The sequence below is a fragment of the Schistocerca nitens genome, chromosome 6 (genome assembly GCF_023898315.1).
Source record: "Schistocerca nitens isolate TAMUIC-IGC-003100 chromosome 6, iqSchNite1.1, whole genome shotgun sequence".
Classification (NCBI taxonomy): Eukaryota; Metazoa; Arthropoda; class Insecta; order Orthoptera; family Acrididae; genus Schistocerca; species Schistocerca nitens.
The window spans coordinates 151,540,113-151,558,431 of record NC_064619.1 but is presented as its reverse complement, the minus strand read 5'-3'; the positions used below and the strand labels follow the sequence as shown (position 1 = coordinate 151,558,431).

Genomic DNA, 18,319 nt, shown 5'->3' with positions numbered 1-18,319 from the left:
GGTATACTGTTTGAAAGATAATTATCATTTGAACAACACAGAATTCATCAATTTAAACCTTTTGATATGGGTGAAGTGCTATGTGGACTACTGTACAAACTTCAAGTGAATTGTGAATGTGGAATGTTGCAGAAACTTTCTGAACAATCTTTCTAATATTTGATAACCTTTATTCATATAAGCAGAGTTGTCATTAAAATTATGCTTCCTCAAAAATAACAGAATTTCTATGAGAACTGGAATGTTCAAGTTTATGTCTGTGGACCAATAGTGCTAATTTTCTGCTTTTTCACACAAGCCATAAGCAGACAACAAATGACTACAGTTCCACATATCCCAATTCTTTCCATCTTGACAATTGAGACTGCACTGATTCTGTCTTATGTCTATAAATAAAATCTATTGGTCTAATCTGCTATAGGTGACATCAGACCTTCGATTACAAATACCAGAAAAAATTACAAATACCAGGAAAAATGACAGAGGACTGGTATCTTGTCCTAATACACACTTCATAGCTGAATCATCAATTCATGCACTACAAGATGAAAATTACTTTCTTTCATCTAATGAGTTACTGAAGTGTGTTATTCTCATTTTCTTACAATCAAGATTCTGAAGAATTTTCATCTCCTGTAGATACAGACATGGATCTGGACTGCTGCGCTGTGGTTCTGTTGAATAGTCCATTTCCACTGGCACTTCTAATGAGAATCTCCGTTATACAAGGAGTAGGCAAAAATATACAAACACTGGTAGGCAAAAATATGGGAACACCAAAAACACAACACTTTATCCTGCCTAATACAGTATAGGAAAAGTATTTGCATCCAAAACAGCTTCCAGTTATTTCGAAGTTTCAAAATGGATAAATACAGGTCCTGTATGGTTTTCAAGCGAATCTTACATCATTCTTTACATCATTCTTTCGGCAAAATAGTGGCAAGTTCAGGTAATGATGATGGAAGTGGATAGTGATCATGCATCCTTCTCTCCAAAGTAGACCGGAAATATTCAGATGTGGTTAATGTGGTGGTCAGGAAAAATGTGACAATTCACCTCCGCGCCCACGAAACCAGTCTTTCACAATGCAAGCTGTGTGAACAGGTGCACTGTCATCTTTGAACACAGCATAACTATTGGGAAACAAGCATTGCACCACGGAATTGACCTGACAGCCACAATGGTCACATAATCCTTGGCAGTATTGTGAACTTACTGAGTAACCATGGGGCCTATAGAATACACTGATATGGCTGGCCAATCATCACCGAGCCCCCATCGTGTTTCACTCTTGGAAAATAAACTTGGCCAGAAGTTGGAAACACTGTGAAACGGGACTCATCCAACAAATGCTCCAGAGTCCAGGTTTTATGGCTTCAGCATCATGTTTTCCTGTTATGGGCATTTGCATCACTGATGAGTGGTTTTGGAATTCCAGCTCACCCTGCATTTCCCTGCTTATGTGGCTCCCTTTGTGTTGTTTTGGTGCTGACGTGGTTTGCAAGTGTGACATTCAGTTTTACAGTGATTTTTGTAGCTGTTGTTCTCTTATTTTTCATCACAATCCTCTTCAATGATTGTCCATCACAGCCACTCAATACACACTTTCATTCATGTCGTGACTTAATGGATGATGTTTTTCCCACTTTCTCTGAATGCGACATAAATCTTCGATAGGATGCCTCTTGAAACACTGAACAGTTTCGCTACCTGGTTATGAAAGCATCCATAATGCAGTCACAATTACACAGAACACTGTTCTTACCATGACTGACACTTGCAACGAATTGAGAACATTATAAAAGTGTCATGTGTGATCAGATACAATGGCACAACCTGCAGGCTTGACTACCATCTGCATTAATGTTCAAGTATGCATTTCTAACTGTGCTTCCATATTTTTGTCCACTCCCTGTATCTTCCTCTGTAAGTTCACAGTGGAGTGGACCTTGGACTAACTGAGAAGGCCAAACAGAAAAGCTAGGAATCATTCAGGAAAATAATACAGCTTAGCATGTTAACACTTCCAGAGCACACCGCAGCCCTTGTCAACAAATTGGGAACACATAGGGGACGGTCAAGGTGGTGTGCCTTAACATGTCTACAGCAGTCAGAGGATTGAGAAGTGGCAGTTGTCAGCAATGCAAAAACAAAGCATCAGTGCAGTATTTATGGCAACAGTACAAAGTTTGAAATGATGCTGGATTAGATCAGATTTTCTTAAAAAGATGTGAATGACTATTGTGAATTCCTTTTGCAGGCAGTAGAATATGTAATGGGTAAAAAATTTTATGGTTAAAATATTTTCACATATCACCATATTCATCATTCTGATTGATGTAGGTGACTAGGTATAGCTGTCATTTTGTGATCTAATAAGAATTATGAATGTAATCCCCCTACACTTTCACCTCCAAAACCTTATTGCATTCAAAGTAATGTTCAACATAACATGGTTGGAAGTACAATAGATCAATAGATGTCAGGTTACCTGTTCCTTGATATCCTGAAGCTGCTGTTGAAGTTTCTGTATGTCTGAGTTGGATGTATCACGGATACCATTGTTCATGAGTGCTCCTGTCAGCGAAACTGGCTCTATAACTGTAGCTGAAACATTAAATATATAATTTTATGTATTTTTATAAACTGTAAAACTAGGATGTGTGTGAGATACATATTTACAAAGACAAAATATTTTAGATGATATGATACCTAAAGTGGCATTTTGAGTCTCCTCACATTCAGGTTGCACATCAGATATGGTTCCTGAAACATATGAAGAAAACAAGCACTCTTTTACTAAAATTTAAAGAAGATAGCTTCATTTCTGTTTTAAGCAGTTAGTTGTTAGTTAATGAATGAAAAACACTAAGTTGTAACAAGAGGAAAGATATTCAGTTGTATGTTGTCAGTTTTTGTTGTCTACATAAATATCTGCTGATGCTCGCTGATAGGTGAAGTGCGCAAATTATAGTAACACCTTGCCATGAATGTCTAGACACTGAGATATACTTGCACGTACAAACTAGACTGAAAATTTTTTTTTCTTTTTACGGTAAGCTTCCTAAAGTTTTGTCCATATTGACACCACAGTTTCATCTAGATGTTTCTATTCCTAGGGCCTGCAAATTATTGTTTTTTGTAAGAAAATAACTATGGGACAATTTTTGTAGCTTAACTATGTCACACCTTCATTTCTGAGAGCAAAAAAATAAATCTGTGTGAAGAAATCTTTAATGAAGACAAACTGAGAGGTCTGTAACAACTTATTGCAAGGTCAGTAAGCACTCTGTCATAACATACCTTTGAGAAAACAGGTAGGTGTGAGATTGATCTGCAGTTAGAAATTAATTGCTTGTCAAAATCAGTATTACTAATGCACTCTTCAGTCCATTATAAACTATAGCTTGAGGCAGGTGCTATGATGATGATGATGATGATGATATTTGGGTTGGGCACTCAACTGCGCAGTCATCAGTGCCTGTACAAAGTCTCAATTTTGACACAGTCCAATGTTCACACAATCCAATCTAGCCACCGTCAAAAATGATGATGATGATGATGATGATGACGATGATGATGATGAAATGATGAGGACAACAAAAACACCCAGTCCCTGGGCAGAGAAAATCCACAACCGGGCCGGGAATCTAACCCAGGACCCCTTGATCCAGAGGCAACAATGCTAGCCACCAGACCATGAGCTGTGGACAAGAGACAGGTGCTATCAAATCAGCAAGGATTTATGTGTTTTGTTACACACACAAACAGGACTTTTTTAATGTATTGTTGAATTCTGGAATCCAGAAGTGGTGTCTGCAGTGCTTACTTGATAAATCCAGTACATCTGTAACTGCTTGTTTAATTTAATTCTGATGGCTTCCCTGTTGCAGCCAGAAAAAATATTTCATTTTTTCATTTCATATTTCATAATTATTGCATATTTTCTGTTAAATTATGTGATTAGATATACAGGTAGAATGTATATACAAGGAAATTATGAAATATGATACCCTTTTTTGTTTTAAAAAATTTGCAAGTATAATACAAACTGTGTGATCTTTCACAACACTGTGTAAAAAAAACAATTAATTACATTTCATTAAATTAGTATTTTGTTTATGCACTTACAGTGGGGAAATAAGAACATAAGAAATAAGTGGGGATAAAAAATTAATTTGTCATGGTTTTTTTAATAGTGTTCCAGTTGAGTAACAGTACGGAGGAATTTTAAGGATACAGAAATCATATGTCGATCATGTCAGCTCATGAACTGAAGCCGCAATCTTATGCTTCAATACTCTTTTCAAGAGTTATTTTTGCACATACATCATGAAACATGGATTTCAGCAGATGAAACTACCTTTACCTACTCCTCTACACACTCCAAGAAAACATTTGACAAGGTAGCAGATAGTAGTTAAACTGACAGAATTCATACTAGTGGCCAAAACTGTGTGTAACATGCCAATAAATTAGATGATTAGAAACTCAGTTACACATGATATTTGCATAATCGTTAATTCAATGTCTCCCTTCTGTTTTCATGGATGTATATGCATTACACAAAGTATCATCTGTTAGCTGAAGTTGGCAGAGATCAGAAAGAGTCAATAGAGGCCAGAGTCATTTGACTTCTTTTGATTCAGCTATCTTGCTGAGAGTCTTTTGACTTTGCATATAATATTACACCCGTTGTTTCTCAAAAACCTTTGGTTTTTTTTTACTTTGAAAACTCATACCTGCAAGTAAACAATGCCTTGAAAATGAAAAGATGTCCTTACTTATTACTGTTGTCATAAAATTAGGGCTTCAACATAAATAATCGTAGAAACAGAAGCTTATATAAAATTGCTCAAACTCATTGCACGTAAATGCAAAAAATGTGTAAACAAATCATAAGAGAAGAAAAGAATGCTACAGTGTATAGCTGAATTAATATCACTGCAATGCTTCTTACCAATACCTCCACAGCATATGACAAAAGGCACAATGTGATCTATCTGTGCTCGACATTGAACACATTTCTTCATAAGTGCTGCACAACCTTCACAAGCACACATGTGGCAACAAGGTTTGAAGAGCACAGATGCCTTCTTGTCTGAACAAACTACACACTCTTCAATCTAGAACAAAACCAATAAGAAACCATACTCATATAATGAAAGAGTAACAAGTAAGACACTTAATTCAATTATTTTTCAAATCTAATATTTATTTATTACATTATTATTTGTGTGTGTGTGTGTGTGTGTGTGTGTATGTGTGTGTGTAGTGAATATTGTTCTTTACTGTAACTACTCCTACAGAGGAATGGGAAGTTTATTTTAAAAAATTACTGGAGTGCTAAAATAATAATACAGTGGGCTTGGATGGCATGTCAAAAAACTGGTAAAACACTGTGCTAGATATCTTGCAAAGCCTCTCTTGATAACTTTAGACATGAAGAAAGGATTATTTCTAAAATGTTTAAAAAAGAGCAAGGTAGTGCCAATACTTAAAAGAGATTCAGGAAACTGTAGACCCATAACTGTTCTGTCCAAAATAGTGATTAAAGATAGACTTGTAAACTTCTTAGAGAAACAAAATATCTTAAATGAAGCGCAACATTGGTTCAGAAATGAAAGATCCATAAAGACTGCAGTGTGAGGCCCTGGATGACCAAAGGAAAGTGTCTGCTATACAGTCAGACCTTTCTGAAGCTTCTGATTATGTCTGTCAAAGAATTCTTCTAGAGAAACTCCACTGCTATGGCGTAACAGGAATAGCTGCATATTTTACAAAAAACTATATTGAAAACAGGCAACTGTGTCGAAATAAAACATACATACAGAGAAAAAGTCTACTACGAATTTCTGTATGGTATGGAGTACAGTAACTTGGAGTTCAGTATTAAGACCTCTGCTCTTATCTTGCATATAATTGGCACGTGCACTGCAATATATAAAAAAGTGATTAAGTATACTGATGATACAACTTAACTAGTATGTGGCGACTCAGTAAAGGTTATGGAAGGGAGAGCCAATGAGAACATGCAAATGGCAGAAAGATATTTTAAAGAAAATAATCAAACAGAACTGATGCCTCAGGGGATTTTATCCTGAGCATTGGGGAAGCAGACATAGTGGAAGTGGACTGTACTAGGTTTCTGGGAAAATATGGACAAATTTATGACATGGGGAAACCTATATGATGGACACAGAAACCATGGGCTTATCTTCCCACGCATATTGTGTGCTGTATACCAGAAGGCTGAGGAGCAGCAGATTTACACATTCAGATAATTATAAAACTTTAAGAGAAAGCCATCTGATGCATATGGAAACTAATACCACAGGAATCTGGCAAAAATAAATTTAAAATATTAACTGTACCAAGTTTGTACTTTTATCAGACAAGACTTCTTTTAATACTAAATTGTACAGCACTTTTAAACAGTTTTTCATGATCATAACATAAGAACTAGAGAAAATTACAATAATTAGTTTGTTACTTGTTCCGTAGATTAAATTACCAATTGTGGTGTGACAGTGATTAGCACACTGAACTTGCAGTCTGGAGGATGATGGTTCAAATCCACATCTGGGCATCGAGATTTAGGTTTTCTGTGATTTCCCTAAATCGCTCCACACAAATGACAGGATGTTTCCTCTGAAAGAGGAAGGCTGATTTCCTTGCACATCCTTGAACTATTACGATCTAGTGCTCCATCTCTAACACCTTGATATCAGTAAGACATTAATCCCTCATCTATCCATCTATCTTCCTTCCTTCCTTCCTTCCTTCCTTCCTTCCTTCCTTCCTTCAGTCATTCATTCATTCATTTGTAGATCAAATTCATGATAAATGTTATGATGTGGTACATGTCAATAATGTATCTGCAGCAAAATGATGAAAATGACATATTGGCATCCTAGAAATGAAGCGACATTATTTCATCACTGCTACTTAGTGTAAAGGGCATAAAGGAACTTTCAAGAGAAAACTGAAGTAACATCTCATCTCAGGATGTTGGTATAAGATGAAGCAACACTTGCAGACAGATTCATAGAACAAAAGGTAAATTTAAAATTCTCCATGTGTAAATCAACTTCCTGAGGAGGGAAAAAGATGAAGACTAAGTGAAATGCTGAAAGTAAAGAAGAAAAGAACAGATAGACTAAGTGGAAAATTGGTTCATGATTCTGTGTATTAGTGCAAATATGATGTAAACAACAGTTTTCAGTTTGTATAGATGTCTTAATATTTTCTGAATTATGGTATACACATATTATTTAAAAAATACTTTTTCAGTTTATATAAACATCTTAGTATTGTTCTGCAGCATGGCATACATATAGCGGGTGATTCAAAATTCGTATTACAAGCTTCTAAGGTTCATACAGGAGAATTAGTACATGAAGTTTTGATAAGACACCTATGTCCAGGAATGTACCATTTGGATGTAAAATCAGTTTGAGGATCAGATCACTTTCAAATCTCCCACTTCATGGTATGCAGACATCAAAGACAATGACCTGTGACCTGTGTGCTGTACGAGCACATGGCAGGGGTGACATTTCGAGTACTCATCCTTGAGTTCTCTTCTACATGACAAAGGATTCCTCCTCACAGTCAAGTGTGCCGCATGACCGTGGTCCACTACAGTGCCACTGTTGTTGTCAGATGAACATGTTCCGTAATGTCATAATTACAACGAGGACTGAAGATGGCTTCCTCTTCTCAGCTTGCCTGCATACAGTGAAGTGGGAAATTTACACTCTAAAGGTATATTTCCAGACATGAGATCCTCATCAAAATGTCTACTAACTCCCCTCTGCAGCCCCTAGAAGCCTATTAGAGGAATTTTGAATCACCCTGTACAACTTTGTCTGCTTTCCTTATATCTACAAAATTATTGTGTAAATTAATGCAGGCTACTAATATTTATCATTATTATTACTACTAAATATTTTTATTCTCTTCGTGTTTTTTGCTGAACCTACAGTATCTAGGTGATATTGATAATCTGTTACTTAATTTTTTTCTGTATCAATCATGAATTTGTGAGAAATTTTGTGTATTCTGTATAAAACTAAATTAAACACCAGAACATTAAAGATGGTGGAGCTAAAGAATTATGAACCAACTGTTCAATATCCATTCTAAATCTAAGGGACACATGTTAACTGATAACAACAATAACAAAAACCAGATTAGTCTTTCTGACAACAAATCGTCATATCATATACATACTTTTAGTCAGACAAATTAAACAGATGTGAGTTTGCTTCGCTATATCATCAATGCTTTAATTACCAATGCACAATGCATTTCAAGCACTGTAGATCTTTCTTCAGGTGTTAGTTTCAATACAAAGATACTTCTTGATCATTTCGGTGCCTATTATAAAAGTTCGTTACATTAACACTGACAGCCTAAATTTACATTAGCTATCCAAAACCAAAGAACTGGATCTTTTATCACAATATGGCTCCAGTTCATAATTAAAAATCTGCAACAGGCCATAAAGTTTTTAAGAGTACCTCCAACCCTAAATTTACTCCTCAAGACTTGCTCTTGTTTCCCCAAATGAAGACTGCTTAAAAAAAGAAAAAAAAAGAAAAAAAAGAAATTTTTTTGTTGGTGGAGAACTGTGACACTACAGAATGACAAAAGTGCACAACTGTCAGTAGAAAGAGATGATTATGTTTGAAGAGTGAGAAATACAAATTAGTTTGGACATGTGGAATAAATGGTGATGAGTAGTACAATCTCAACATCAAGTATTGTAGGGGATATTTGTACATTGTTTTGCCTGATACCATTAAGTGTGGCCTGAGAGCTCACTACGGTGGGTCAGTCATGCTGAAAGGTACTATATTATGGTTGGCATCCAAGAATGTGTTTCCTTGAATCATACAATCACACTCCTCATAGGATATGATGCCAGGGTGATAATGTGTGAACGCAAAATAAGAACCAAGCAAATCCTAATAAGTAGTGAACTCAAGTCAGTGGGCCACCAAATTTGATATGACATACAGCCATTTGTCTGGTATCTCTGCTTGCATATCAGTCTGATAACTGAGTACAAATTAACAACAAATTACTGTTCCTATGAGATTTGTCTGGGTATAAACAAAATAAAGAACAAGTATTTGTCAGAAGCTACAGAGATGAATGCCACCTTCCATAGTACACGGAATTTCAGTGCAACTCATCTGATTTCATAAGACTATATCTTCTACATAAGTGAAGACGAACCCGTATATTGAAATTAAAAGTTTAGCTCGGCACCAGTTGTAACTTTCTGATTCAAAAAAAATGGTTCAAATGGCTCTGAGCACTATGGGACTCAACTGCTGAGGTCATTAGTCCCCTAGAACTTAGAACTAGTTAAACCTAACTAACCTAAGGACATCACAAACATCCATGCCCGAGGCAGGATTCGAACCTGCGACCGTAGCGGTCTTGCGGTTCCAGACTGCAGCGCCTTTAACCGCACGGCCACTTCGGCCGGCCTTTCTGATTCACATGATTGTCGGTATGGGTACCCAGATGCACTTTCTCTGTGTCACTGATTTATGCCAAGAGTATGGAACTGCTCTTTTCTGCAGGTCAAAGCATTTGATGGACATGCCAAGATATTGGTTGTTTACACAATGGGAAATCCACAGGTTCTTCTCCATATGCTTGCTCAAGATGTAGAGTGCTTTCAATTGAGTTTTGCACATGGTCCACAAAAATCTATTTATTGTGACAGCTGAGAGTTAGCCATTGTTCACATGTCTGTCTGGCGTGTTTTGCAGTGACTTTTGTGTTTCAAACCATATAGTATTTAATTACTAAAATGCTCCTCATGATGCTGATAAAGAATGATTTGCAGAGTTATGTGAATTGCACCTTTCCTTTAGAAATGATTTAGGGTCAATTCTTTTTTGTGGAAAAGACAAAAGCAGGTATTGTGAACCTGCATATGTTGGAAATCTTGCTTTTCCACAATTGTGAGGACAAACCAAAAATGTCATTTTTCAACAGAATGAAGTGCTACTGTACTTGCAACTGCATGTAAGAGCATTTTTTGACAATGAATTGCCTCTGCGATGGAGCAGCAGTATGGAGCATACGAATTTTGCTTTGCACCACTTGCCTCCAAGGTTGCTTGATCTCACAGTTTGCGAGTTGTTTTTGTGTATGTTTGTGAAAGCCTTCACTTCCCACAACTATGGGTGAAATGGGATGCCACATAGTGACAGCAGTGACTGCAGTATCTCCAGACATACTCACAAAAGTATGGGATGATTTTGACTATTGTCTGAACATGTTGTGGCTTCGATGGAAGGCACACTGATTATTTGTGAAAGCTAAATGAAAACTTTGATTCTAAATGTAACTGGACAAAGTAGCCCAAAGTCACATAAGCATGCTTGTAAAACACATACCCTTGTAAAACGGTTCTTTTGAAAATTAAAACCTAATAGTCCTGTGTTTAAGTAAGATTTATCCTCTGTTTCTACCTTCATTCACACAGAAGATATCTCTTGTAATATCAAATGTTTATTTTTGAAACACTTTATATAATTTCCAGCAGTATACTGATCAAATGTCTTGGGTGATGTTGTACACCATTGACATGGGTTATCACTGCAGCCCCAAATGCCAAATACATTCAACCGGAACCACTACATCAGGAAACATTCAGTGGCTCAGTCACATATAATATTGTTTTACTACTCTGTAGCTTTCCATGTTCTACAAAGCACATATGGTGAACACACTAAATTCATTTCATCCAATTCCTTTGTAGATTTGGAGTTTTTATTGAGACAAGAAATTAATTGATCATCCTTTTTTATTTAACACCCAAACCTCCAGATGTCATACACTTAGATTGGTGCCAAATGTTGTATGTTGATAGAGTATCAACCAAAACCCCAATTTAGTTCATGCTGTGTGTTGTAACCCAGTGAAACGTGTATAAATGGTAATTAAAAATAACACTAGAACTACAGAGCACAGGAAAATCGTATCTGTGAGCAGTTGCTCTGAAGATCCCACATAGGTGAGTTGGTAAAGTGTGAGGTTGGTGTACCATAGGTCCTGCATTCAGATACCATTTATGACAATCTTTTTTAACTGTTTACATGTGAAACTGTTATACTCCCGTATAACTGTTATACGTATAACAGTTTCTGACACTTAAAAGGACTTTTTGGAGTTTTTAACAATGTTTGGCTTTCACTTTGTTCGTTGAAAGTAGCACACCTATAGAGTATTTGTATAGATAAGTGTGGTATTCTGCTGGACACATGCCACAGAACATCTATAAAAATGTACTCTATATGGATCCTTCCCACCAACACCAGCTTTTCTGAATTCCACAGGTGGGAACTTTCCCCGCAATATATCCTATGTTCCCATAACTCTTCTGGCCTCAACCTTCGTTGGTCACTGTCATCACTCGTCACTTCACCGCCACACCCAGCCTTTTAATTTCTTTTTATTTCTCTCCTTTCCGCAACTTACCCCCTCCCCCCCCCCCCCCCTTCCCCACATTCTCTCCTGCCCTCCATCTAACTGCAGCACACTTCACTGTTCGCCACCCCCACCATACTTTCCCTCCCCCTCCTGCTCCACCCTCCTCCTTACCCCCCACCCACTTATCACTCCCATCATGCACTGGTGCTGCTGCTCACAGGGTGGTTTCAGTTGTCTGAGACTGCAGACGTGTGTGTGAGTTGCGTGTGTGTGTGTGTGTGTGTGTGTGTGTGTGTGTGTGTGTGTGTGTCTATTGTTGACAAAGGCCTTAATGGCCGAAAGCTATAATTGTATGAATCTTTTAGTTGTGCCTATCGCAAGTCAGCATTTCTACTATATGGTGAGTAGCAACTTTCCTTCACTAATATTGTTACTCTGTAGGTTTTCTACTTTCAACTAACAATGCGAAAGCAGACTGTCAAAAGAACATTGCTACAAACTCCAAAAAGTCCTTTTACATGGCAGGAAAAATGTTCTCTCATATAACAGTTTCATGAATAAACAGTTTTAAAAAATTGACTGCAGTGGGGTTTGAAAGTAGGACCTTTGATACGGCAAACTCACGCTTTACCTACTCACCTAGGCTGGATCTTCGAAACAATTGCTCAAAGACATGCTTTTCCTGTGCTCTGTAGGTCTGGTGTTATTTTTAAATACAGTTTACGCAAGTTTTACTGGACAATAGCACACAGCATGAACTAAATTGGTGTTTTGGTTGATACTCTATCAACTACAACATTTGATATCAATTTGAGTGTCTGACATCTGGAGGTTTGGGTGTAAGGTAAAACCATATGTTAATTATTAATATGGAATTACATAGTGGCCAGCATATATTCCTTTCTCATGGCCTAATGAGGCTGGATCAAAAATTTTATTGGTTATTTATTTGTTACGAAGCTACAAGGCACTATAGTGAGAAAATTTACAGTAGTAGTAGTAGTAGTAGTAGTAGTAGTAGTACAATGAAAGCTCAAAAATCTTTTTATTCTGTATATGCTAACAGTACCTTAATGCGGGCAATGACAGGTTCCCGACACACGAGGCATTTTTTGACTCTTGGGGAGCAAACTGAGCAACATGCAACATGACCACATGGCTTAAAGAGGGTATCTCTCTTCAGATCAGAACAAACCAAGCATTCATCCAGTGTTACGCAGTCATCACCGTTGCTTCCATCAGAAGGGCGTGGTTCAATCTGGTCCCTAAAGGAAAAAAAAAAAAAATTAATGCTATATATGACAAACAGAATGAACTATGACAAAATTATTTATTGCTTTGTAAAGGAAAAGTATTATTATCATTACTATGTATACTAACCTAGCAATCTGTTTTCTATATCATATACATTGTTCTGGCGGGGAGTCATAAATACGTGTAAGATGAGAGAATGTTACAGTTTCCTAGACTGCTTCCACAGCATATAACTTGTTGATGATGGAAAAATTTGTGCTTCAAGTTAAGTTTAAGGCTAAAAAAATGACATACTTACTACAAGCTATAAGACAAATTTTGTAATGAAACATTATATTATTTTCAAAATATCTTCATTTTGTAACAGAACCAAGTGCACTTTTCTATCATATACTGCATGGCAGAGGGTACTTCTTACCTACATTCTCGATCTGGTGTAATACTCCGTTCACTTAAGAACTGAAGGAAAAATTATTGTCTATATATCTCAATGTGTCCCCTAAACTCTTTTCTCTTTTTTGTGGTCCCTTTACTGGATTTATGATGGTGGCAGTAAAATTGTTGTAGTGTGTCCCCAAAAACAATTTCTCTAAATATGCAAAGTTTGTGTGAACATAATGTTTCTTTCCGAGATTCCTACGTAGAAGAGAGCTACCATTCAGCACACCAAGTAGAAATTTTGTCCATTTATTTACATTATTCCAGGACTATGCTTCACTGTAGACAACATCATCATCATGGAACTATCTGAAAGTGCTGCTGACTTATCTGATTAACTGTTTGTGATACTGAGGACATTAATGGTTCTATTATACTTCCTACTGGCACACCTTGTGTTACATTCATTTCTGTTAAACATTAATTATCCAGTATAATATACTGGACTAAGAGTTAAAAATTCTATGAAGCAATCACATATTTGAGGAGGCATTGGAATGATGGTGTCTTTATTATCAGCCAACAATGATGACTGGATTTCTGAAATCTAAGATGAAATAAGCTACATGTTCATTTGTATTAACCACTTACAAGACAACATGCACGTAGAAAATGAGGCATTGTTATAAACCCAGGCTGATTATTTGAGAAATGGTTCTTCTCTGCGAGTGGACAAATTGTTGTGTTGAAGATACTCATTATCTTGCAATTGACTGATGTTAGGATAATTGATGTGTAATTCTGTGCTTCTATTATTTTGACTTTCTTATAGAGAAGCATGACCTACACCAGACATTTCCTGTAAAGTGTGAAAATTTAATGAATAATTTCAACAATCTCGTGCTTTGCCATTACCTTGGTTCCATTAAAATTGAACAGCTTCTAGAAATTATTATGGGTACTATGACTTTAATGGGGCTGCATGTACCTCATGATAAGAGAAATCTGTTATGGGTGGGGGATTAAAGTAGCAAAAGGTCAGTGATCCATACAGGATTTTAACAGGCAAAAATCACTGGGCAAAATATCTTTCTTCGGAGTTAATGCTCTGTCAGATACACCTTGTCTTCCTAAAATTTATACTGTTTATGAGAAAGCTAGAAATAATAATACTATAAAGGATAGGTAATTTTCAAAAATGGTGATGGACATGACCATCAAATCGATGAAGTTGAAGTTGATAAAACTGCATAGAGTTGCTATATTTATCTTAAAACATAACATACATGCTTGCATGTTACTTATACTTACGTATCCTTATCCTTATGACACTTGGCAAGAGCTTTACAAAGGTTTGGGTCTGGACAGAGATCCAGTGGGGTCTGTCCTTTCTTATTCTTGATTGTCAAATCAGCTCCATTGCCAGCAAGGAAGCATGCTATTGACGCAGATGATTTTTTGTCAGCTCCTTGACTGCCAAGCCCCATCAACAACTGCAAATGTCAGAACTTAATAACTACATTTAAAATATATATATATGAATATAATAGAGGGAAACATTCCACGTGGGAAAAATATATCCAAAAACAAAGATGATGTGACTTACCAAACGAAAGCGCTGGCAGGTCGATAGACACACAAACAAACACAAACATACACACAAAATTCTAGCTTTCGCAACCAACGGTTGCTTCGTCAGGAAAGAGGGAAGGAGAGGGAAAGATGAAAGGATGTGGGTTTTAAGGGAGAGGGTAAAGAGTCATTCCAATCCCAGGAGCGGAAAGAATTACCTTAGGGGGAAAAAAGGACGGGTATACACTCGCACACACACACATATCCATCCACACATATACAGACACAAGCAGACATATTCAAAGACAAAGAGTTTGGGCAGAGATGTCAGTCGAGGCGGAAGTGCAGAGGCAAAGATGTTGTTGAATGACAGGTGAGGTATGAGTGGCGGCAACTTGAAATTAGCGGAGATTGAGGCCTGGTGGGTAACGGCAAGAGAGGATATATTGAAGAGCAAGTTCCCATCTCCGGAGTTCGGATAGGTTGGTGTTAGTGGGAAGTATCCAGATAACCCAGACGGTGTAAAACTGTGCCAAGATGTGCTGGCCGTGCACCAAGGCATGTTTAGCCACAGGGTGATCCTCATTACCCACAAACACTGTCTGCCTGTGTCCATTCATGCGAATGGAGAGTTTGTTGCTGGTCATTCCCACATAGAAAGCTTCACAGTGTAGGCAGGTCAGTTGGTAAATCCCGTGGGTGCTTTCACACGTGGCTCTGCCTTGGATCGTGTACACCTTCCGGGTTACAGGACTGGAGTAGGTGGTGGTGGGAGGGTGCATGGGACAGGTTTTACACCGTGGGGCGGTTACAAGGGTAGGAGCCAGAGGGTAGGGAAGGTGGTTTGGGGATTTCATAGGGATGAACTAACAGGTTACGAAGGTTAGGTGGATGGCGGAAAGACACTCTTGGTGGAGTGGGGAGGATTTCATGAAGGAAGGATCTCATTTCAGGGCAGGATTTGAGGAAGTCGTATCCCTGCTGGAGAGCCACATTCAGAGTCTGGTCCAGTCCCGGAAAGTATCCTGTCACAAGTGGGGCACTTTTGTGGTTCTTCTGTGGGAGGTTCTGGGTTTGAGGGGATGAGGAAGTGGCTCTGGTTATTTGCTTCTGTACCAGGTCCGGAGGGTAGTTGCCGGAAGCGAAAGCTGTTGTCAGGTTGTTGGTGTAATGGTTCAGGGATTCCGGACTGGAGCAGATTCGTTTGCCACGAAGACCTAGGCTGTAGGGAAGGGACCGTTTGATGTGGAATGGGTGGCAGCTGTCATAATGGAGGTACTGTTGCTTGTTGGTGGGTTTGATGTGGACGGACGTGTGAAGCTGGCCATTGGACAGATGGAGGTCAACGTCAAGGAAAGTGGCGTGGGATTTGGAGTAGGACCCGGTGAATCTGATGGAACCAAAGGAGTTGAGGTTGGAGAGGAAATTCTGGAGTTCTTCTTCACTGTGAGTCCAGATCATGAAGATGTCATCAATAAATCTGTACCAAACTTTGGGTTGGCAGGCCTGGGTAACCAAGAAGGCTTCCTCTAAGCGACACCTGAATAGGTTGGCATACGAGGGGGCCATCCTGGAACCCATGGCTGTTCCCTTTAATTGTTGGTATGTCTGGCCTTCAAAAGTGAAGAAGTTGTGGGTCAGGATGAAGCTGGCTAAGGTAATGAGGAAAGAGGTTTTAGGTAGGGTGGCAGGTGATCGGCGTGAAAGGAACTGCTCCATCGCAGCGAGGCCCTGGACATGCGGAATATTTGTGTATAAGGAACTGGCATCAATGGTTACAAGAATGGTTTCCGGGGGCTGACCGATCCATCGTCATTCTTCCGGCGGACAAGGGTTCCACGACCGTGGTACTTGATCGTCGGGAGTATGTGGCTGAGGGACTGCGTCAGCTTTCAGACAACACCACATACAAAGTTTGACAAGGTAATCCCATTCCCGATGTCCAGGCGGAGCTTCAAGGAATCCTCAGAACCTTAGGCCCCCTGCAAAACCTTTCACCTGACTCCATCAACCTCCTGACCCCACCGACACCCCGCACCCCTACCTTCTACCTTCTTCCTAAAATTCACAAACCCAATCATCCCGGCCGCCCCATTGTAGCTGATTACCAAGCCCCCACAGAACGTATCTCTGCCTACGTAGATCAACACCTTCAACCCATTACATGCAGTCTCCCATCCTTCATCAAAGACACCAACCACTTTCTCGAATGCCTGGAATCCTTACCCAGTCTGTTACCCCCGGAAACCATTCTTGTAACCATTGATGCCAGTTCCTTATACACAAATATTCCACACGTCCAGGGCCTCGCTGTGATGGAGCACTTCCTTTCACGCCGATCACCTGCCACCCTACCTAAAACCTCTTTCCTCATTACCTTAGCCAGCTTCATCCTGACCCACAACTTCTTCACTTTTGAAGGCCAGACATACCAACAATTAAAGGGAACAGCCATGGGTACCAGGATGGCCCCCTCGTATGTCAACCTATTCATGGGTTGCTTAGAGGAAGCCTTCTTGGTTACCCAGGCCTGCCAACCCAAAGTTTGGTACAGATTTGTTGATAACATCTTCATGATCTGGACTCACAGTGAAGAAGAACTCCAGAATTTCCTCTCCAACCTCAACTCCTTTGGTTCCATCAGATTCACCTCGTCCTACTCCAAATCCCACGCCACTTTCCTTGATGTTGACCTCCATCTGTCCAATGGCCAGCTTCACACGTCCGTCCACATCAAACCCACCAACAAGCAACAGTACCTCCATTATGACAGCTGCCACCCATTCCACATCAAACGGTCCCTTCCCTACAGCCTAGGTCTTCATGGCAAACGAATCTGCTACAATCCGGAATCCCTGAACCATTACACCAACAACCTGACAACAGCTTTCGCTTCCGGCAACTACCCTCCGGACCTGGTACAGAAGCAAATAACCAGAGCCACTTCCTCATCCCCTCAAACCCAGAACCTCCCACAGAGGAACCACAAAAGTGCCCCACTTGTGACAGGATACTTTCCGGGACTGGACCAGACTCTGAATGTGGCTCTCCAGCAGGGATACGACTTCTTCAAATCCTGCCCTGAAATGAGATCCTTCCTTCATGAAATCCTCCCCACTCCGCCAAGAGTGTCTTTCCGCCGTCCACCTAACCTTCGTAACCTGTTAGTTCATCCCTATGAAATCCCCAAACCACCTTCCCTACCCTCTGGCTCCTACCCTTGTAACCGCCCCCGGTGTAAAACCTGTCCCATGCACCCTCCCACCACCACCTACTCCAGTCCTGTAACCCGGAAGGTGTACACGATCAAAGGCAGAGCCACGTGTGAAAGCACCCACGGGATTTACCAACTGACATGCCTACACTGTGAAGCTTTCTATGTGGGAATGACCAGCAACAAACTGTCCATTCGCACGAATGGACACAGGCAGACAGTGTTTGTGGTTAATGAGGATCACCCTGTGGCTAAACATGCCTTGGTGCACGGCCAGCACATCTTGGCACAGTTTTACACCGTCTGGGTTACCTGGATACTTCCCACTAACACCAACCTATCCGAACTCCGGAGATGGGAACTTGCTCTTCAATATATCCTCTCTTGCCGTTACCCACCAGGCCTCAATCTCCGCTAATTTCAAGTTGCCGCCACTCA

General features: G+C 39.4%; 1 protein-coding gene across 2 annotated transcripts in view; it reads right to left on the bottom strand.

Annotated features, from left to right (window-relative positions):
• The window catches only part of LOC126262719 (E3 ubiquitin-protein ligase MIB1-like), a 50,383-nt gene that overhangs the window by 9,943 nt on the left and 22,121 nt on the right, over positions 1-18,319 (bottom strand). For both annotated transcript variants that reach the window (XM_049959509.1, XM_049959508.1), the window contains exons 4-8: positions 14,407-14,588; positions 12,533-12,728; positions 4,964-5,129; positions 2,716-2,769; positions 2,495-2,610 (exon numbers count right to left, since the gene is read on the bottom strand). In XM_049959509.1, the coding sequence (XP_049815466.1) occupies positions 2,495-2,610; positions 2,716-2,769; positions 4,964-5,129; positions 12,533-12,728; positions 14,407-14,588 (714 nt within the window). The remainder of the gene's footprint in view (positions 1-2,494; positions 2,611-2,715; positions 2,770-4,963; positions 5,130-12,532; positions 12,729-14,406; positions 14,589-18,319) is intronic.